The sequence below is a fragment of the Chionomys nivalis genome, chromosome 11 (assembly GCF_950005125.1).
Source record: "Chionomys nivalis chromosome 11, mChiNiv1.1, whole genome shotgun sequence".
In the NCBI taxonomy this organism is placed as follows: domain Eukaryota; kingdom Metazoa; phylum Chordata; class Mammalia; order Rodentia; family Cricetidae; genus Chionomys; species Chionomys nivalis.
Window position 1 is genome coordinate 20,307,060 of NC_080096.1, and position 22,687 is coordinate 20,329,746.

A 22,687-nucleotide genomic window follows, 5' to 3' on the forward strand; every position below is an offset into this window, starting at 1 on the left:
ACAGAGAAACCCTGTCTCGAAAAACCAAAAAAAAAAAAAAAGAAAAGAAAAAAGAAAGATAGCTTACAAACTTTTAATAAAACTTCCAATGGCGACCAGCTGCCAAACCAGAGATGTATATGAATATGTTAATAGATATATAATATATATGTGTCTATAAATACTGCTTTGTATATATGGATGTGTGTGTTCGATATGTACTGGTGCTTCTGACGTGCCCATGTAAGTGCAGGCTCATGCATATGTATGTATGTATGTGTATACACACGTGTGTGTGGAAGTCAGAGGATTACTGTGGGTGCTGTTCCTCCTCAGGCACCATCCACATGTCTTTCTGAGATGATCGGAGGCCCACCTGTTTACCTGGTCTGACTGGCTAGTGTACCGCAGGATGTGAGAGTCTCTCCTTCCTCAGAATTGGTATTAAAAGTGTGTGTTACTTTGCCTATATTTTTATGTAGTTACTGGGGACTGAACCCAGTTCCTCATGCTTGCACAAGCCCTTTATCAACCAGTTATCTCCATTGCTCTCTATACATATTTCCATAGGAAGGGACTAACCACTCCAGCAGTCAGGCCTTACCCTTCTCCCCACTTCCTCTCCCTTTCTAAAAAGCAGGAGATTACATTCCTAAAGCTAGCGCCCAAGGTCTGTTCCATTCCCTTATTTGGCCAATCCTTCCTCTTGACACTGACTACCAAGGTTTAGCGATCAAAGTATTGGAGTCCAGCAATCAAAAGCCCCCTTTGCACCTAATTAACATATTCAATTAAAATAAACACCTCATCTTAACACAGGGTTTTCTTTCTTTTTTTTTTTTTTCCGAGACAGGGTTTCTCTGTGATTTTGGAGCCTGTCCTGGAACTAGCTCTTGTAGACCAGGCTGGTCTCGAACTCACAGAGATCCGCCTGCCTCTGCCTCCCGAGTGCTGGGATTAAAGGCGTGTGCCACCACCGCCCGGCAACACAGGGTTTTCAATTGTACCTTTGTAAACTGCCTTTTTCCTATGCACCACGTCTGTCTCCCCTGTAACCAGAGGCAGTCCCCCACCGTGAATACTCCTGCCCCCTTTCCCTTGTTCTTCTCCTCTTTGCCCTCTATCTTCCTTATCTCTTCTCTCGGTCCTTCTTGGGTAAATAAATCTCCTTTGTGCTAAGAACTTAGTCTTGGGCATTAAAAAGAAAAGAATTACATTTATTTAATGCGTGTGTGCTGCCTCTCCTTCCATCATGTGGGTTCAAGAGAGAACAGGTGGAACTCAGGAGCCCGCATCGGATGATTTTTTTTCTTAAAGGAAAGAAGACAGATACAATGTATAGGAAGCAAGATGGAGAAACAATCCTTCCTCTTAAAAACAAAACAAAAAAACCAAAAAACTTTACTGCCTGAAGGAACCCAGGTCTACTTCCCTCCTTACATCCCTCATCTGTTCTTTTTTTTTTTTATTTCTTTTTTTTTGTTTTTTCGAGACAGGTTTTCTCTGTGATTTTTTTTTTTTTTTTTTCGAGACAGGGTTTCTCCGTAGCTTTTTGGTTCCTGTCCTGGAACTAGCTCTTCTAGACCAGGCTGGCCTCGAACTCACAGAGATCCGCCTGCCTCTGCCTCCCGAGTGCTGGGATTAAAGGTGTGCGCCATCACCTCCCGGCTTCTTTTTTTTTTTTTTTTGGTTTTCTCTGTAGCTTTGGGAGTCTGTCCTGGGACTAGGTCTCGTAGACCAGGCTGGCCTCACAGAGATCCACCTGCCTCTGCCTCTAGAGTGTTGGGATTAAAAGCAGAGTGCACCACCACCACCTGGCTTGCTTGCTTTTTTTAAACAGGGGCCCACTATGTAGCATTGGCTGGTGTAGAACTCACTATGTAAACTAGGCTGGTCACGAACTCTGCTTCCTTTGGTCTCCGAGTGCAGGGATCAAAGGTGTGTACCGCCAAGCCCAGATGCTTATGTTTAATGTTTAAAACGAGATTGAAAGGTAGCAAGTAGGGTCGCTGTGAGGATTATAAGCCGAAAGCATCTTTCCCAAGGGCTGGCCACACTGTCTTAATGCTTGTCAGTAATATTGCCGGCCTCAAGAACTTTAATAAGTACTGTTCAAGCATCATTTCATTGAACATGCGCGGTATATGCCTTTTGGGAAATAAGAGGCTTAGAGTTGTCAACTCATTTTACAGTTGTACACGTTGCAAGTAAATTCATACTTGAACCCAGAACCCGCACGACAAGGAAAGCCTGGGCCAAGAGTCAAGGTTCAAACGCAGGAAGGGGTGACTGATCTATGTTCCGCCACATCTTTTGATTCCGTACTGGTCACCTGAAACCCTGATAAAATGTAAACAGGATTTTGGGAGAGAAAAAACCCTATCCCTCCACAAGAGTCAAGACGAGTTGACCTTTGCGTCTTAGCCTTAGTCGGTCCCAAGGATCTCCCGCGATCTCTCCACCACTGCCTTACAACAGCCAAAGGCCTCAGCTCACGAACCGCCCAAAACGCTCCGGTGAGGCGTGCATCCCACGAGAGGCCCGCAATAGGGACGCGTTCCCTTTAAGGCGCCAGCTCAGCTGCGGCGGCGGCCGGAAGTGTTGGAGCCCGGCTTGGCGGCGGCGGTGGCGGCGGCAGCCGTGGCGGCTTGTGCGCATGCTCCGTCGCCCGCCCGCCCTGGCCGCTCGCCGCCCGCCCGCCCGACGGAGACGGTGAGGAGGGGGAGGGGTGGGCGCGCGGCGCGGGCGCGGCGAGGGTTGGGGGCGGGGGGGGCGGGCGCGGGGGCCGCGCGGCGGCCGGCGAGGGCGGGCGGGCGCGCAGGGGGCGGGGGGCTGCTGCCTCCGCGGGCGCCTCCCCACGCCCTGTGCGTGCCGCCGCCGCCGCCGGGGAGCGAGCGGACGTCGCGGCGCCGCGGGGGGGTGGGGGGACGCTGTCGCTGGGTCCGCCCGAGCAGCCGGGCCGCCCCCAGCGTGGCCGGCAGGGCCTTGGGCTCCCGGCCCTTCGAGCCGCTTGCCGGGCGGGGTGGGGGTGGGGGCGTCGGGGGAGACTCGGCGCCCCCGGACCGAGGAGCCCGGAAGTCCTCGCGGAGGGGCCGGGGGAGCCGGGGTACCCCCCCAAAGGCGGGGTCTGCGAGCTCGGGCCTTGCGCGGAGGAGCTGGGTCAGGCCTGGGTCGTGCCCGGGGGAGGGGCGGCGTGCCGGGAAGGGGGTGTGGGTGGGCTGAGTGTGGGGATTACGAGCCAGCCTTCGCCGGAGGGAAGAGGCCTCGGCACCCGGACCAAGGGAGAAGGAGCCAGGTCCTTCTCGAGCGCCCTTCCCAAGATGAGGGGCAGTGGGAAGGAGAGGGGTCCACCCGAGGACTGCAGACTGGAGTATCTCCGGTGGCTAGATCGAGAGCAGGGTGGTCCTCTGCTCCGGGAGACGAGGGAAACCTATGGTTAGGCGGGTGGGGAGGAGGTAATTACCGGGAAGAGGGTACCCCTTGCTTTCAGAAATGACAGGGGAATTGGCCAGGTGTCCTCTAATTGAGGGAACAGAAATGAGGGCAGAATCTTCCCCGAGGGTCTTGACCTAGGAATCAGAGGGAGGAAGGCTTGGCTGTCCAAGAAGCAGGGGAACCCTGAATTCTCAAAAGGAGACCTGTCAGGATGTCAAATAGAACCAGGAAGTAGGGGTTTCCTCCATATCTGGAGACTTTCCATCGGCCCAGCCTCCTTGACTTGGCTAGTATTATGTAGGGAACGTTTTCTTAAGGGCTTGGGCCTGCTCTTAATTTTTCAGCCCTATAATAACTTGTTTTCCATGTGCACGTGATCAAGCCCATTGGTTTTCCAAGCTCCCCTAGGCTTCATTGGGTTAGGTTGGGCCCTAATTTTGGTTCCTTAGAGTCTTGAGGGATGACTTTAAAAAAACGTATCTATTGATTCCTCCAAACACCTACATTAGAAGTCTCCAGTCTGGTTTATATAAAGCTTCATTTCTTCTGGATACTTCCTGCATGGTGGTTCTGTGTAATCCTCTTGTGTTTATTGTATCCGAGGTCACTCTGGCTCAACTGTTATGTGCATAACAAAGGACTGGATTTAATGAATTTTTCCATAAGTAATAAAGTTGGATCTTGGGAGATTTCTTTTTGTTTATTTTGGGGTTCTTTTATTTGTTTTCATACAGCAGTGATGGTACACACCTTTAATCCCAGCACCAGAAGGCAGAACAGGTGGATCTGTGAGTTTTTGGGTTTTTTTTTTTTTTTTTTTTTCGAGACAAGGTTTCTCTATAGCTTTGGTGCCTGTCCCGGAACTAGCTCTTGTAGACCAGGCTGGCCTCGAACTCACAGAGATCCACCTGCCTCTGCCTCCCCAGTGCTGGGATTAAAGGCTTGCGCCACCACCGCCCGGCTTGGGTTTTTTTTTTTTTCTTTGTGTATATCTGGGTTACATAGCAAGTTCCAGACAAACCAGGGTTACAAGGTGAGATGCCAAGGAAGAAAAAAAAAAGAAAGACAGGCACATAAACCTGTAGATCTTGTGCCTATGATTCAAGCACGTGAGCACCTGAGACAGGACTGCCTAAAGTTCAAGTCCAGGCTGGGCCACCGATTGAGTGCAAAGCTAAGGTTGGATACAGTGAGCCCCAGTTTTTTTTCTTTTTTTTTTTTTTTTTTGGTTTTTCGAGACAGGGTTTCTCAGTGGTTTTGGAGCCTGTCCTGGAACTAGCTCTTGTAGACCACGCTGGTCTCTAACTCACAGAGATCCGCCTGCCTCTGCCTCCCGAGTGCTGGGATTAAAGGCGTGCGCCACCACCGCCCGGCGAGCCCCAGTTTCAAAAAGCATACACAACTGCCTAGCATTGTCTGGGAGGCAGAGGCAGGACTATGTAATGAGACCCTATCTCAAAAAAAAAAAAGCCAGATATTGGTGGCTCATGCCTTTAATTTCAGCAATTGAGTGGCAAAGGCAGGCAAATATCTTGAGTTCGAGGCCACCCTGGTCCACACAGATTTCAGGATAGCCAGGACTACCTTGTGTCAAAACCCAAAACAATTCTTTTTTGTTGTTGTTGTTGTTGTTTTTTGTTTTTTCGAGACAGGGTTTCTCTGTGGCTTTGGAGCCTGTCCTGGAACTAGCTCTTATAGACCAGGCTGGTCTCCAACTCACAGAGATTCACCTTCCTCTGCCTCCCAAGTGCTGGGATTAAAGGCGTGTGCCACCACCGCCCGGCTTAACCCAAAACAATTCTAAGCCAACCTGCTCTATGGAGTAAGTTCCAAGACAGCCGGAGCTACAACAGTGAGCCCCTGTCTCAAAAAAAAAAAAATTATATGTATGTGTATATGACAGTAGGTATGTACTTGTGGAGGTCAGAGGACAACACAGGATTTGATTTGAAAGACCCCCGGAGCGGGGAGACTCTCAATCAAGTCTTGAGATAACACAAACCCCCAGGAACTCACGAGAGACCGTTCTTGCTGCAATCACATGAGGTTTATTGACAGGACAGGAACCAGTGCACTGGGACTGAAACTCATTTCCCAAGCAGGGGTAGAGAGTTTGACCCCTAGTAGCTGGGAGAAGGAGTATTTAAGGGAAGAAACCATAATCCAATAATCCAGAGGGGGTAGGGAGGGCGTCATCGGAAAATTCCAAAAGTACCAGTGGTCATTGAAAAATTCTGAAAATACCAGTGATAATCACTCTGCTTCTCAAGATTATTCTCAAGATTGTAATCTAACTTTATCTTCAGCTAGTTCCTGAAACGGAGTCACAGAACCAGCTAATCTAGATTTTTGATTCTTCTCTTCCTGCTTAGATTTTTGGCTATATTTTTTTCTGCTAGAGGGGTCTGGATTTATTTGGGTCTTTCAGATTCTGTCCTTCCACTATGTGTACCCTAAAGATGAAACTCAGGTTTTCAGGTTTGGCAACAATCGCCTTTACCTGCTGAGCTACTTCACCAGGCATTCCTCCTCCCTTTTTTGGGGACAAAAATTTCATATATCCTCAGTCTCCTTACCTAACTGAGGGTGACCTTGAATCCCTGACCCTTCTGCTCCCAAAGTGCTGGTTTATAGACATGCCCGCTTTCAAATTTTTAAATTTTTTTTTTTGTTTTGTTTTTGTTTTTCGAGACAGGGTTTCTCTGTGGCTTTGGAGCCTGTCCTGGAACTAGCTCTTGTAGGCCAGGCTGGTCTTGAACTCACAGAGATCCGCTTGCCTCTGCCTCCTGAGTGCTGGGATTAAAGGCGTGTGCCACCACCGCCCGGCTCAAATTTTTAAATTTATTACTTGTGCATAATGTTGGGAGGGTGTGTGTGTGTGTGTGTGTGTGTGTGTGAATGGACGTCAGGATTTTTATGGCGTTGGATCTCTTATATGAACGAGATCTATAGATATGACAGGGCAAGGACCTTTCAAGAGTTTTTTTTTTTTTTTTTTTTCTGTCTTGAAAATATCAACAGAGCAGCAGCCCATTAGCGCCTGTCTGTAAATCCAGCTCTCTGTAGGCTGGGCCAGGAGGATTGAAAATTCAAGCCTCTTGATGCAAACAAAAACCCCCAAGTAACTTGAGTGTGGGGGTTCCTGAGCTTGGGAGGTAGAAGCTGGGCAGGATCAGTAGTTTACGGCCATCCTCTGCTATACAGTGAGTTTGAGGCCAGCCTTGACTGCATGAAACCCAAACCCCAAACCAAGCCCAGCAGTGATGGCACACACCTTTGTTCCCAGCACTCGGGAGGCAGAGGCAGGTGGATTTCTGAGTTCGAGGCCAGCCTGGTCTCCAGAGTGAGTTCCAGGACAGGCTCCAAAGCTACACAGAGAAACCCTGTCTCAAAACCCCCTCCTCCCTACCAAAAAAAAAAAAAAGCCAAACCGAAACCAAAGCAGAGAAACTCTGCTGCAGGTTGAAAGCCACATTTACACCAAGCCTCTGCCCTGAGCTGTCCACCCCTTGCAATGCTTCTTTCCGCATAAATTGACTAAGGGTTAACAAAATTTTCTCATGTTTTTGTGTGTTCTCGGAGAATTGCAGAGCACACACTTGGATTTCATAAAGGGTAGTGATTGCAAGGCCTCTTCTGTGAAACACCCATGGGATTAGCTCGCTCACCTTGTCTCAGGAGTCTGTGCTGTTACAAACAAGGGGCAGTTTTCTGTTTACATGGCTTACAGAGATGACCTTGCAGTTAGCCAGGTAGTGGTAGTGTGCTCTTGGTTTGGGGTTGCTCACTAGGAATGTGATAGCTTGAGGTAATGAGAAATACTGAACCTAAACTTCATTTACTAAAAAACTATGAATCACAGTGTTGGTGTGGACTCTCTTCTCTGTTACTAAAAGCATATGTTTTGTTTGTTTATCTTTTTTTTCAAGATTTACAAGATTCTTAGTCCTGTGTGATGGTATATGCATTTAGTCCTAGCACTAGGGAGGCAGAGGCAGGAGGATCTCTGAGTTTGAAGCCAGCTTGGTCTACACAGGACAGCCAGGTGTGTGATCTCTCTCACAGTGTGGCCTCACCCCTGTGTGGGGAGGTATGGGGGGATGGGAGTGATTTACTTTACACCAATCTGATCTAGTGGATTTCAGACTTGCCAAAGCTACATAGTGAGACCCTGTCTCAAAAAAACCAAGACAAAACAAAAAGATTTGGTTTGTTTATTTAGGTTTTTTTTGAAACAGGGTTTCTTTTTTTTTTTTTTTTTTTTGGTTTTTCGAGACAGGGTTTCTCTATAGCTTTGGTGCCTATCCTGGAACTAGTTCTTGTACACCAGCCTGGCCTCGAACTCACAGTGAAACAGGGCTTCTCTGTGTAGTTTTGGAGCCTGTCCTGGAACTCGCTCTAGAGACAAGGCTAGCCTGGAATTCACAGAAGATCCACCTGCCTCTCTGCCTCCTGGCCTCGAACTCACAGTGAAACAGGGTTTCTCTGTGTAGTTTTGGAGCCTGTCCTGGAACTCGCTCTAGAGACAAGGCTAGCCTGGAATTCACAGAAGATCCACCTGCCTCTGTCTCCCAAGTACTGGGATTAAAGACGTGCACCACCACAGCCCGGCTTGTTTTATTTTTTATGCATGAGTGTTTTGCCTCCATATATGAATGTGTACCATGTGTGCCAAGGGAGGTCAGGAGTGCATCAGACCCCATGGAACTGGAGTTAAAGTGTTGTGAGCCCCCATGTGGGTTGGAAATCCAACCTGGGTCCTCTACAAAATCAACAAGGACTTTTAACTGATGATAATCTCTTCGGCCCTACTTCAGACTTTCAAGAGGCTACGATTTCCGCATGTATAGCTGGGCACAGTGGAGGCAGGAGGATCAAGAGTTCAAGATCATTCTTAGTGACATAGTGATTTTCTTTTTTCTTTTCTTTTTTTTTCTTTTTTTTTTTTTTTTTTTTGGTTTTTCGAGACAGGGTTTCTCTGTGGCTTTGGAGCCTGTCCTGGAACTAGCTCTTGTAGACCAGGCTGGTCTCGAACTCACAGAGATCCGCCTGCCTCTGCCTCCCGAGTGCTGTGATTAAAGGCGTGCGCCACCACCGCCCGGCGATTTTCTTTTTTCTTTTTCCTTTTTTTTTCTTTTTTCTTTTTTTTAGACAGTATTTCTCTGTAGCTTTAGAGCCTGTCCTGGAACTAGCTCTTGTAGACCAGGCTGGCCTCAAACTCACAGCGATCCGCCTGCCTCTGCCTGCCGAGTGCTGGGGTAAAGGCATATACCATCACACCACAGGACTAGCATAGTGATTTTTCAAGGCCATCCCAAGTCACTCCCCAAAATTAGTAACCTATAATTCCAACCACTGTGGAGGCTGTGGCAGGAGATCATTTTGACCCACAAATTAAGAGGCCAGCCTGGTGAACACAGCAGAACCACACCTGTGGGAAAACAGCCTGTGCTTATATAAGCAGAAGAGACTTCACCTTAATCCTCAGCAAACCCCCCCCACGCAAAAAATGCATGATGGAAAAGGAGCATAAGCTCAAACTTAGTGATGGAAGCCATTGGAAGACCTTTCCAAGGAAGTGATGCTTCAGAAGTTAACAGAGACTAGCCCACAGGAAGGGAAAGAATCCTGGGGACAGAAAGCAAATTCAAAGGCTCGGTCCGGGAATGTTGCACGTTTGAGAACTGGAGAACAGTGACAGCCCCAGTGTGTCGGCTGTGAGGAGGCCACATTAAAGAGCTCACGCTTTATTTCACAGCAGCAGGAATACACTGAGACATTTTTAAGAGGTGATGTGGCCCGTGGCCTTTAGTAGGATCACTTTGGTTGCTATGTGGGAATGAATTTTAGGAATCCAAGACCAAAGGTTAGGCTATGGGAAAGGAGCCGGGAAAACCCAGGTAGCAGTGTGGCAGCCAGATACGGTGTTGACTGCACAGATGGGGTATGGGAGGAGCACATGCACTGTAGACTGGATAGGGTTGTGGCTCATTGGGTTTAGAAGGAGGAGGCAAAAATAACTCCTGAGTTCCCTCGTTTTGAAAATGTGCAGAGGATAATATCACTTAGGGAAGTAGGAAATCTAGGAGTGGGTTTGAGAAAATATGGTTCAGTTTAATGTAGTAGAGGCTGATAAATGCAGGAATATAGAATTCTTTAAAAAATTGAATGGGATTAAAAGCCAGATATGAAGAAATTTGATTAGGTCATATATGTATGCAAAAGTGATGGAATCAACCTATCTATCAGTGTCGTATCTGAGGAGAGTGACTGGGTCACAAAGATGTTTAGATAAACAGTGCCTAAGCACTGACTGATGGCATTCACCTGCTAATCAGAGGCCGAAATTTGATGCTAGCCTGAGCTACATGACAAGACTTTGTCTTGAGAAACCAAGAACAATCTGAGTGTTGTACACGCCTATAATCTCAGCACTTGGGAGTCAGAGGCAAGGGGATCTCTTAAATTCTGTTTTACAGATTGAATTACAGGACAGCCAGGGCTACATAGAGAGACCCTGTTTCAAAAAACCAAGGAAGGAACTCAGAGCTGTGGGTTATAGTTCAGTTGTAAACACTTGGTCACATGTCCACGGACCCGTGCAGAACACAGAGCAAATAAACAATAAGGAACACTAGCTATGGTTGTCAAGGTCTGCATGGGGAACTGCAGTGAAGGACAGTGTCTAAGAACAGGAGGGAGTGACAGCCTATATTTGGGGGGAAATTCTGAAAAGAAAGCTTGATGATGGGGCTGTAGAGATGGCTCAGAGGTTAAGAGCACTGGCTGCTCTTCCAGAGGTCCTGAGTTCAATTCCCAGCAACCACATGGTGACTCACAACCATCTGTAATGAGATATGGTGCCTTCTTCTGGCCTGCAGGTATACATGCCAAAACAGTGTATACATAATAAATAAATTTAAAAAAGAAAAAAGTGCAGTGATGCTTCCTGGAGTAGTGAACAGAACATTAGGGACAAAGATGCTTAGAGAACAGAAAACCTTAGAGCCCTGGTAGCACGCTAGTGTGTGTTCAGAGTACCTGAGTGACTGACACGGTCGGAGAGTAAGCTGGAGTACGCCTAGGCCAGTGAGGTCCACTCTGGGCACCACATTACGTATGTCTATTTTCAAGGCTGGCAGAGCTGAAGAGTGACTTGAGTCTCTGGCTGCCAGCTACACTTTCCAGTGTGCATCTACAGTCAACATGGCTGTCTCCTGCTTGCCTTCACATGTTTACCCATATTCATTTAGTAAGTTCAGTATCTTTTCTTGTACGCGCTATAGTGATTTTTTTTTTTTTTTTTTTTGGTTTTTCGAGACAGGGTTTCTCTGTGGTTTTGGAGCCTGTCCTGGAACTAGCTCTTGTAGACCAGGCTGGTCTCGAACTCACAGAGATCCGCCTGCCTCTGCCTCCCAAGTGCTGGGATTAAAGGCGTGTGCCGCCACTGCCCGGTGTGATTTTTTTTTTTTTTTTTTTTTGGCTTTTTGAGAGAGAGTTTCTCTGTAGCTTTGAAGCCTGTCCTGGAACTCTGTAGACCAGGCTGGCCTGAGCTCACAGAGATTCTCCCTCCTCTGCCTCCTGAGTGCTGGGTTTAAAGGCGTGTCCCACCACTACCTGGCAAGTGACTTTTTTCTTTAAGGCAGGCTGGCCTTCAGTTTGTGTAGCTCAAGGTGAATTCAAATGCCCCATAATTCCCTGCTTCAGCCTCCCAAGTGTTGGGTTATTGTGTGAGCCACAGCTCCTGGCCCCTTTTTTTCAACTGGATAGTGTAAAGGATTGCACACACAGCTCTGGGTAAGCTCGGATGTTAGGGAGCTTACCACCAAACACAAGGCTTTGAGTTGCGTCCCTAGCACTGAAAAAAAATCAATTTTCCTGAACTCTAAAGGCTAACAGCTGCAGGCTGTCCTGAGACTGTCTGTGTTTTCATAAAGAGTGGGACAGTGGGGACGGCAAGATAGCGAAATAGGTAAAAGTGCTTGCCACGCATGCCTGATGACCCATGGTGGAAGGAGATCTGCTGCTGGGATTAACGATATGGACTACCACCAAGAGGCCAAGAACTTTTCTTTTTTTCTGAAGCCCAGTCTGACTCCTGGAAGTTGTCGTCTGACTGATGTCTACTTGTGTGCCTTGGCATGTGCATAAACATACAAACAACAACAGTAAAAATGATTGGCTTAGTATTTTAGATTGAAGGAGCTCATGGCACTTGGTTATGGTTTCCTCAGTAACTCTGCAAGGAGCTGTCAGACAAGGTCATCTCCATTCTCTCTGAAGAGCTGAGACATTCCTGGGACCCTTGCAGGCGTGTACTAAGGTGTACACCTTAGTCCCATTATTCCTGGTGCAAACAGGAAGATCAGAAGTTGAAGGTCATTCTCAGCTCCAGAGCAAGTTCCAAGTCAGCCATTTGAGACTCCATCTCTAAAAATAAAACAAGAACATAAAGTTCTTAGAACCAGACTTGGTGACTCACACCCTATAATTTCAGCTCACTGAAGCTGAGGCAGAAGGATTGCTTTGAGTTTGAGACTAGACTGGGCTTCAGAAAGAAAGAAAAGTTCTTGGCCTCTTGGTGGTAGTCCATATCTTTAATCCCAGCAGCAGGATCTCTGAGTTTGAGCCCAGTATGGTCTATAGAGCAAGTTCCAGGACAGGCATACACACACACACACACACACACACACACACACACACACACATCCTAAGAAAGAGAGGGAGGGAGGAAGGAAAAAAAGGTCTTAGAGATTGTATAGTAAATTCAGCATTTATTAACAGCTATGCAGCTGAACTCAGATATGTATATTTATAAAGGATAGAGCACTGTATGTAATACATAGTTGATCTGTAACTGCTACTTGCACTTAAAATAGGTACGATTCCTACTTTTTAGGGCCCATTCTTTGGGATGGAACCTGTCTATGTTGTAAATCAATCTACAGAAAAAACAAGCCAGGTGTGGTGCATGCTTGTAATGCCAGCACTTGGGAGGCAGAGGTGGAGGATCAGCAAGTTGAAGCCAGCCTGGACTATTTATTGATATTCCCTTCTCAAAACTAAAACAAACCAGGGGGTGGGGGAGGGGTGGCACACGCCTTTAATTCCAGCACTCAGCAGGCCAGGGGTTCCTTCGAGGCCAGCCTGGTCTACAGGGTGAGTTCCAGGACATCCAGGACTGTCACACAGAGAAATCCTGTCTTGAAAAACCAAAAGAACAACAACAGCAAAACCCACAAAGACCTTTGATCCCAAAAGCAGGAGAGAGAGGCAGGCTCATCTTTGAGTTTAAGGCCAGCCTGGTCTACATACTGAGTTCCAGGTCAGACAGCATTTCATAGTGAGACCATGACTCAAAAACAAAACAAAGAAGACCCTAAACAACAAAACCTTAAATTCTAGTGCTCTTAACCTCAGTGCCGTGTGTGATCCCAGTGCTGCAATCCCAAGCCGCCCATCTGATGCCTGTAAACGTGAGAGGAGAGGAGATGTACAATCAGGTCTGAGCTGGTAGAGTTGGCTCTGGCAAACGACTGGGTGAGTCACATGGACTGCGAAGCACACTAGGAGTAGGAGCCTGTGCCAGTCCTGTCAGCCCCCTCTCAGGCCTCGTTCTTCGCAGAGGATGATGAGTCCAGGGTGCTCAGAGCTGTTTGTTGTCTCGGCACTCCCTTCCTGCAGTTGTGCCTTTCAAGATGAAGTTACTCACGCTTCTTGTTTCTCACAGCAGCCCCAGCTAGCTGACTTCATGTGAAAGATGGCTAATGCGGAAGTGAGTGTCCCAGTGGGAGATGTGGTTGTGGTACCCACTGAAGGAAATGAAGGGGAGAACCCTGAAGACACTAAAACCCAAGTGATCTTGCAGTTACAGCCTGTGCAGCAAGGGTAAGTGGAGAGAGATTTGGACGTTCTGAAAATGTATTATTGGGAGAGTAAATATGGGAAATAAGAACTGTGCAGGGTTTTAGTACGCCATGAGCACTCAGATCAGTCAGAGCTGGTGATAAGATCCCTCTGCCTTCTTAGGGCTTTTGCTTTATTTATTTATTTTTATTTTTGTAATTTTTGAGATGGTCTCATGTAACCCAGGCTTGCCTCAAACTTCCTGTGTTGCAAGGGTAGCCTTGAATACCTGATCTTTCTGCCTTTTCTTCCCAATGACCAGGATTACAGATGTGCACAGCCATGTCAAGCTGCCATTCACTACTTACTACAGCAGCGGTTCCCTAGTGTCCCTCTGTCTTTACAGTGTGAGCTCTCTGGGGGTGAGTTCCATGGCTCCCTCATCTTCTCTGTCCACATTGTTTAGCCCAGGGCCCATGTGCATATTTCTCAAATGCAGTGTTGACTGAGAGACAAAACAAGGCACCTCCAAAATCATTTCTACCATAAACTCTAAAACTTGCATGGGTCAGCAAATGCTCAAGCTTAGTCTGTCCCAAGTATCTATCCACACCATGATGATGCGTTACCGCAGCATTAGAAGAAGTAAAACACAAGGTCCTCGCCAGCGTGAAGCTTGCAGTCTAGCTATAAAACAAAAGTGCATGTAAGTGTGGAACCTTACGTCGTGAAGACGGGCAGGGTTGAGTGGCCTGTGAGTTCAGAGCTCACTATCAGCTAGAAAGGAACGTTGACTAAAATGCTTCCGCAATGTCCAGAATCAAACCTGGGGCCTCGCTCATGCACAGGTCATATACCACCGAGCTATGCTATAGGATAGCCCTAAAAGGTAAAATTTAAGTTTTTCTTTCAAACAGGTCAGTGGTGTTGCACGTCTTTAATCCCAGCACTTGGGAGGCAGAGGGAGGTGGATCTCTTGGGTTCCAGGGCATCCTGGTCTATAGAGTGAGTTTTAGGACAGCCAGGGATACAACAGAGAAACTCTGTTTTGGGTGGGGGAGAAAAAGTGTGTCCATCTGTTTTTCTTTCCTTTTTAAAACAAGGTCTTGTTATACAGCCCAGGGTGGACTTGAGTTTAACTATTCTTCTGCCTCAGCCTTCTCGGTGCTTCTCATGTGTTGCCCTTCCTGACTTTAAAGGGTAATCTTTTTTTTTTTGGTTTTTCAAGACAGGGTTTCTCTGTAGCTTTGGTGCCCGTCCTGGAACTAGCTCTTGTGGACCAGGCTGGCCTTGAACTCACAGAGATCTGCCTGCCTCTGCCTCCCGAGTGCTGGAATGCATTAGGCAGTGAAGGTAGATTGGAACAGTCTTCCCATGTGTGCACAGAGACGATGTTCTGGAACTCACGGCCCAGCTTTTTTTTTTTTTTTAATATTTATTTATTTATTATGTATACAGTATTCTGTCTCTGTGTATGCCTGCAGGCCAGAAGAGGGCACCAGACCCCATTACAGATGGTTGTGAGCCACCATGTGGTTGCCAGGAATTGAACTCAGGACCTTTGGAAGAGCAGGCAATGCTCTTAACCACTGAGCCATCTCTCCAGCCCGGCTTTTTTGTTCGTTTTGGTTTAGATACTTTTATACTTAATATAGCGAATTTGAGACCAGCCTGAACTACATGAAGCACAATCTCAAAACAAACAAAAGTCCAGTGAAAAGACCCAGTAACTACAAGAATCTTCTGGAAATGTCACCCAGTGGCTCAGTATTTCTTTGGTATGCAGAAGGCCCTGAGTTGCATCTCCAGCATCTCAAATAAAATAAAGCCATCGCTAAATGCTTAATAATTTTTCAAATAAGTCCCTTTTTATAACATTGCAGTGATAACAAATAAAGTTGCCTGAAGATCAGAGTGCAAAGCTCTGACACTAAAAGCCAGGCGGTATTGGCTCACACCTTTAGTCCCAGTACCTAGGAGTCACACACCTTTAATTCCAGTGCTAAGGAGGTGGAGACAGGAAGGAATATAGCTGGGCGGGGAGAGGGAAGTAAGGCAGGAGGAGACAAAAAGCTGTGCAGTTTGGAGATGAAGTTAGAAGATGCAATCTGAGGAGGACAGGATTACCACTTTGGTCTGAGCATTGGTAAGAGGTAAAAGGACTCTTTAGTGGCTGGCTGCTCTGCTTCTCTTATTTCCCAGCTTTTACCTCCTAATATCTGACTCTGGATTTTTATTAAGAATAATTAGAGCCGGGCGGTGGTGGCGCACGCCTTTAATCCCAGCACTCGAGAGGCAGAGGCAGGCGGATCTCTGTGAGTTCGAGACCAGCCTGGTCTACAGACCTAGTTCCAGGACAGGCTCCAAAACCACAGAGAAACCCTGTCTCGAAAACCCCCCCCAAAAAAAAAAAAAAAAGAATAATTAGAGCAGGGCAGTGGTGGTGCATGCCTTTAATCCCAGTGTTCAAGAGGTAGGCAGATCTCTGTGAATTCAAGACCAAACTGGTCTACAGGTGAGTTCCAGGACAGGCTCCAAAGCTAAATCCAAAGAGAAAATCTGTCACGAAAAACAAAACAAAACAAAACAAAAACAAACAAACAAAAAAACAATTAGAATTCATGTTACATAACATACATTTATTTATTTATTTATTTATTTATTTAGGTTTTGGTTTTCAAGATAGGGTTTCTCTGTAGCTTTGGCGCCTCTTCTGGAACTAGGCTGGCCATGAACTCACAGAGATCCCCCTGCCTCGGCCTCCTGAGTGCTGGGATTAAAGGCGTGCACCACCGCCAACCCACTATAACATATTTAGAGTTCTCAGAAGAAATGGAGGTGCCAAGATTTTGTCACCATTCTTTACTTTCCTGCTGTTCTTCTAGGCACACACACACGCGCACTTACACACACACACACACACAAGTGTGTGTGTGTGTATATACAAGCAATCACATGACTTTTTTAAAAAATGTTTATTTATTTATTTATTATGTATGCAATATTCTGTCTGTGTGTATGCCTGCAGGCCAGCAGAGGGCACCAGACCCCATTACAGATGGTTGTGAGCCACCATGTGGTTGCTGGGAATTGAACTCAGGACCTTTGGAAGAGCAGGCAATGCTCTTAACCTCTGAGCCATCTCTCCAGCCCCCGCAATCACGTGACTTTATACACAAAAGTAACATAAATCTTTAAAGTTATTAAAGAAGCCAGAGGGTGGTGGCATATGCCTTTAATCCTAGCACTCAGGGAAGCAGAAGCAGGTAGATCTTGTTTGGGTTGGGGCTTCACCCCAGCCATCCATGTATCCAAGGAGTTTGGACTGTTTGGTGGAAAATTCCATTTTATAAGCCCCTTTCTCTGGGAGTTGCCTCAGTCCAGACTCCACCTCAGAATAATCCCGCCAAACGGTGACCCCCTCCCCAGAGAGGCTCAAAACCACTCCCACAGGGTATTTAAATTGTCCCCCAGAGACCTAACACATGGTTTTCTGGTCTCCCCCTGGGAGCACTGGTAACCATTAAACCTGGGCTTTTTCTAATTCGGTTTGATTTGGTCTGATTTGTGTTATTGCGATGGCGGAGAAATTTATTGGGGTGTAAAAACTTTTCAGATTCCTATGAGTTTGAGGCCAGCCTGGTATACAGAGTGAGTTCCGGGACAGCCAGAGATACATAGAGAAAATTCTGTCTCAAAAAACCAGAAAAAAAAAAAAGAAAAAAAAGTTAAAAATTAAAAAAAGAAAGGGCTGGAGAGATGGCTTAGGGTTAAGAGCACTGACCGTTCTTTAAGAGGATCCAGGTTCAATTCCCAGCTCACAACTGTCTGTAACTTCTGTTACAGGGGCTCCAACACCCTTACAAACATGCAAGCAAAACACCAATGTACAGAAAATACAAATAAACAAATTATTAAAAGTGTTTTGTATTAAAATTATCAAGGAAAAAGTCTGTAATGCAGTAGCAAAGGTGTACACGTAGCAAATATTAGTTTACTTGGGGTGAGGTGAATTGTTTCGTTTTCCTGGCAGTAAGTGTTTCTGGACCTTTTGGAGTTTAGTACAGTGGGAAACTTGTCATAGTACTGAGGTGGTGTGATAGAATACATTTACTTCACTCCTTTTGGGATAGATGACAAACAAATATCTTAACTCCGTGCTGTGAATATTAATTTTTTCATGATTTGTGTAGTTTGTTTACCGATGGACACTTTTACAACAGGATTTATGATGCTGGGTCAGAGAACAACGCAGCAGTTGTAGCCGTGGAAGCACACACGATACACAAAATTGAAGAAGGAATTGGTGAGTCTTTCTGCCATTCTATCCAGTGCCTTTGACTTCAGCATGCTGATTGAGAGTTTCTGTATGTTTTTGTTTTTACATTTCTGGGAATGGAACTTGGAATCTTGTCCAGCAAGGCTGATGCTCCACTACTGAGTTGTGCCCCCAGCCTATGATTTCTGCCCTTTTGTGCCTTGTTTTCTGTCCCTACCAATGCAGTGTACCTACTGACACTGGTGGTGAAGATGGCCGATTTGCCAGGCATGGTGGCGCACACCTTTAATACCAGCACACAAGAGGCAGAGACCAACCTATCTCTGAGTTCCAGGCTCCAGTACAGCCAGCACTACATAGAAAAACTGTCTCAAAAAAAAAAATAAAAATAACCAACCAATTAAAACATGGTAGACCTGTCACTTGGTCACTTACTATCAATATGTTACAGTAACCAAAAAGAAAAGTTTTCATCTATTAAAATTGTACCAAGAAAGGTGGGATAAAATGTTTAGATTGAGTCTCAATGTGGGATCCCTGAGTACCATTGGGGGGGAATTAAAATTAAAATAAAACAAAAAACCCTAGGTGCACTCCAGAGCAAGTTCAAGGCCAGAAGATTGGAGGCATAAACCCTGTAGCAAAATGCTTGCCTGACCTGTGCAAAGACTTAGAAGCCTTAGTCATCCTTCCCACCTCCACCCCCTCCTCACTGAGTACGGTGAAGTGGCATACCTGTAATCCCAACAGTTGGGAGGCTGAGACAGGAAGATTGTGTTAGAGGTTGGGCTCTAATGTAAGTCCATGCCTTAAAAAATAAACTCAAAGAAACAGGAGCTTTTAGATTGATATGTTTTCATTAGGTGATCCTTGCAGCTGAAGACTAAAGAAGTAATGTATCGACTGGGAAATTGTCAGTGAATGGAAATTTAGAGACTAAACTAATCTTTTCACTCTGTGTTCTTGGGAACTCACTGTTGTTTTGTTTTGTTTTGTTTCGTTTGTTTGTTTGTTTTTGTTTGGTTTTTTGAGACAGGGTTTCAGAGCCTGCCCTGGAACTCACTTTGTGGACCAGGCTGGCCTCAATTCAGAGATAGACCTGTGGGTTTTTTTTTTTTTTTTTTTTTTTTTTTTTTTTTTTTGCCTCCCGAATACTGGGATTAAAGGCGTGTGTCACCACCAACTGGCTCTCACTTATCTTTTGAAGCCTGTACATTTATATGTAAAATGTGTAAAACGTAGGAAGTAATTACCATCTCACAAGATAGTAAGACCTAAAGTACTGGGTGTGTTGTCTTGTGCCTATAATCCTGGCACTTTGGAACTAGCGGCAGCAAGATCAGGAGTTCGGGGGCTGGAAAGATGGCTCAGTGGTTAAGAGTACTGGCTGCTCTTTTATAGGACCCAGGTTCAATTCCCGGTACCCTTATGACAGCTCTGTCTGTAATTCCAGTCCTAGAGAATCTGACACCCTCACACAGACATACCTGCAGGCAAAATACCAATGCACAAAAAAATACTATTTAAAAGGAAGATCAGGAGTTCAAGACCATCCTTGACTACATAAAAAGTTCATGGCAGTTTGAAACTGTCTCAAAAAGCAAATAAAAGCAATATGGTATTAGCACATGTGAAGGGTGATGGTAGGGCTGGCCATATGCTCAGTGGTGCAGCACTTAACTGGCATGTATAATGTCCTGGGTTTAATCCTCGAGAACATGCAAAACAAAAGACTGTGAGAGAGACATGGTTTAGCAAATGAAATTACTTGCTATGTAAGCAGGCAAGCCTGCAGCATTTCAATCCCCAGAAGCTACATAAAGGTGGAAGAAGGAAACACCCTACAGAGCTGTCCTCTGATCTCCAGAGCATGCCCTCAACAATAAGAATAAATAATATTTTTAAATTAACAAAAAGAGAATAAGAATAAGAAAACAATAAGAATAAATAATATTTTTAAATTAACAAAAATTAACACATTGGTAGCTTGGTAAGACACAGCTGTTATGTCAAACATCCGACCCTGGGGCTGGAGAGATCCCTAAGTGGTTGAGACTGTTTGTTTGCTACAAGGCCCTGGCTTAGAGTCCCAGCACTCAGGAGAGCCCACAACCCTCAAGAACGACTGCAGTTGCAGGGGACCCAGGCTCTCTTCCTCAGGCATCAGGCAAACAATTGGTGTACAGACTTGCATGCAGGTAAAACACCCATACTCATAAAATATGAATTTTTAATTTTTTTTAAATTATTACTATTATTTTGAAGAGTGCCCTGTTAGTGGTGGGAATCTAGCTCAGTTGGTAGAATGCAAGCATCAGTAATCTGAGGTCATCATTACTGTATACTGAGTTTAAGGCCAGCCTGAGCTACATGAGACCGCATCCTAAATAAATAAATAAAAATATGGCTTAAGAGGGACCTGAAAACTGTACGTTTGGAATTTAAGTTTAGGAAAGAATTGTTCAGTAAATAGTGGATTGCTTTTTCTATTTTCAGATGCAAGCAGCATAGAAGCAAACGAGGATATGGAAATTGCCTACCCTATAACCTGTGGAGAGAGTAAAGCCATCCTGCTCTGGAAGAAGTTTGTGTGTCCAGGAATAAATGTGAAGTGTGTCAAGGTGACTGTCTCGCTGGAGCATTCACCTCAGTCGCGTCTCTCACCAGACCAGCTTCTGATCTGGGGTCTGGAACACGGGGGCAAGCGCTCTGACTCGGAACTGTCCTTCCGGCTTCAATCCGCAGCTTTTTGTTTTGCAGTTGTTTTCATCTTTAATTTTGCTTTTGTTTGTTTATTTTTTGGTTTTTCGAGACAGGGTTTCTCTGTGGCTTTGGGGTCTGTCCTGGAACTAGCTCTTGTAGACCAGGCTGGCCTCGAACTTGCAGAGATCCTCCTGCCTCTGCCTCCCAAATGCTGGGATTAAAGGTGTGCGCCACCACCGCTCAGCTTGTCCTTAATTAATTAATTAATTTTAAACATTTACTTAGTTATTTTGCGTGGCACCCATGCCAAGGGCAAAGGGAGCTTGCAGCAGTCTGTTCTCTCCTTTCACCATGCAGATTCTTCTGTGATTGAACTCTGCTTGTCAGGCTTGGCAGCTGCCTCTCCTACATAACTTGGGTTAGAACCTTGGCTAGGGGCTTCGAGGGAGTGAAGAAAGGACAGCCACATGTACAGTAAAGCTGGGGTCCGGTGGGATTCTTTAACTGCTACCTGGAATCTTAGCGTATTTTACATACAGCAGAGAGCAAGGTTAGGTAGTCTTGGTAGTGGGTCTCTGTAGGTGTAGACATCTGGGAGGAGGAACCTGCATTTGTCTGTGCTCACACTGATCAATTATTTATAAGCACTTGGACTTGTGATCCTGAGCCATGTGGGTAAAGGTTTTGCCAATTGTGCCATGGTCTGAGAACTGAGCTTTCTTGGCATGGCTGTGCCCGTGTCAAATACACATCCCCAGCCAGGTAAAGTGGTGCGTACCTTTAATCCCAGGACTTGAGAGGCAGAGGCAAGAGCAGCCTGGTCTACAGAGGGAGTTCCAGGATAGCCAGGACTACACAGAGAAGCCCTGTCTTGAAACAGCAACAACAAAGATGCACATTCCCGGCGACTTCACTTGCCACTTCCTACAGGCACCAAATACCTTCATCTCCTGGGCCATCTTCCTGTCCCCGCAGTTTTCTCTTATGCTGTCACAGTAGAAACATAAGGATTTTGAAATAAAATGGGCCTGGCTCTAGTTCCACTGGAACATGAGTCTTGTGCAAGCACAGAACATTATTCGTATTCACCAAAATAAACCTGGTACATAATATGATGCCTTGTTGGTGGTGGCAGAACCTTGGCATGACAAGGACTGGCTGTGGTGCCTGCTATACAACAGTGTTCCTTAAGTACTTGTTCAACAAGTAAATGAATAAGTGGCCAGAACCCTTCTTTATCTCTTCTTAGCCATGTGATTTTGAGCAAGTTATTTAACAATTAAGATTTCAGAGCCTTGCTGGGCATTGCGGTGTACACCTTTAATTCAGCATTTGGGAGGCAGAGTTTTTCTCCCACCCACCAGTTCCCGAATAACTGCTCTGAGGCTTAATATTAGTTACAAAGTGTTTGGCCTATCAGCTCAGGCTTATTATTAACTAGCTCTTACAACTTAAATTTATCCATTTCTATTAATCTGTATTACCATGGACACCTGTGACTTACCGGTAATGCTTTGGCATCTTATGCCTTCAGTGACTCCTGGTGTCTCCCAGACTCCACCTTCTTTTTCCCTGTATCTTTACTTGGATTTCCTACCTGGCTCTCTTCTGCCTGGCTGTCGGCCAAATCAGCTTCTTTATTAACCAATGGTAATGAAACATATTCATAGAATACAGAAGGGCATCCCACATCAGGCAAATCTCTGAGCTTGAGGCCTGCCTAGTCTATGAAGTGAGTTCCAGGACAGCTGGAGCTACACAAAGAAACTTGTCTCAGAAACATGCCTTGAACTGGTATGCATCATAATAGACCTTAATCAGAATTGTTGTTGATAAGAATGAGTAGTAGTAACTACTGTAACTCTCGCGTGGAGACAGTAGGATTGATTTAAGTTTGAGACCAAGAGGTGATGGAGTGTCTCAAAAAACCCAAAAGGGGCCGGGCGGTGGTGGCGCACGCCTTTAATCCCAGCACTTGGGAGGCAGAGGCAGGTGAATCTCTGTGAGTTCGAGACTAGCCTGGTCTACAAGAGGTAGTTCCAGGACAGGCTCCAAAGCCACAGAGAAACCCTGTCTCGAAAAACCAAAAAAAAAAAAAAAAAAAAAAAAAAAACCAAAAGGGGGGTTGGAGAGATGGCTCAGAGGTTAAGAGCATTGCCTGCTCTTCCAAAGGTCCTGAGTTCAATTCCCAGCAACCACATGGTGGCTCACAACCATCTGTAATGGGGTCTGGTGCCCTCTTCTGGCCTGCAGGCATACACACAGACAGAATATTGTATACATAATAAATGAATAAATAAAAACAAACAAACAAAAAAACCAAAACCAAAAGGTATGGTGGCGCACGCCTTTAATGACAGCACCTAGGAGGCAGAGGCAGGCGGATCTCTGTGAGATAGGGACTGGAGAAATGGTGCAGTGGTTAAAATGACTGGCTGCCCCTCC

The 22,687-nt window shown here is 45.8% G+C and overlaps 1 protein-coding gene across 3 annotated transcripts in view; it reads left to right on the top strand.

Annotated features, from left to right (window-relative positions):
• Positions 1 to 2,580: 2,580 nt before the first annotated feature.
• Positions 2,581 to 22,687, top strand: part of Gmeb1 (glucocorticoid modulatory element binding protein 1) — a 37,868-nt gene continuing 17,761 nt past the window's right edge. Inside the window, exons 1-4 of one of the 3 annotated variants that reach the window (XM_057785236.1) lie at positions 2,581 to 2,691; positions 13,145 to 13,302; positions 17,484 to 17,566; positions 20,036 to 20,160. In XM_057785236.1, the coding sequence (XP_057641219.1) occupies positions 13,175 to 13,302; positions 17,484 to 17,566; positions 20,036 to 20,160 (336 nt within the window). In that variant the 5' untranslated portion in view covers positions 2,581 to 2,691; positions 13,145 to 13,174. Of the gene's footprint in view, positions 2,692 to 12,902; positions 12,955 to 13,144; positions 13,303 to 17,483; positions 17,567 to 20,035; positions 20,161 to 22,687 lie in introns of those variants that run through there. The other 2 variants (XM_057785237.1, XM_057785238.1) reach the window with 2 other exon arrangements.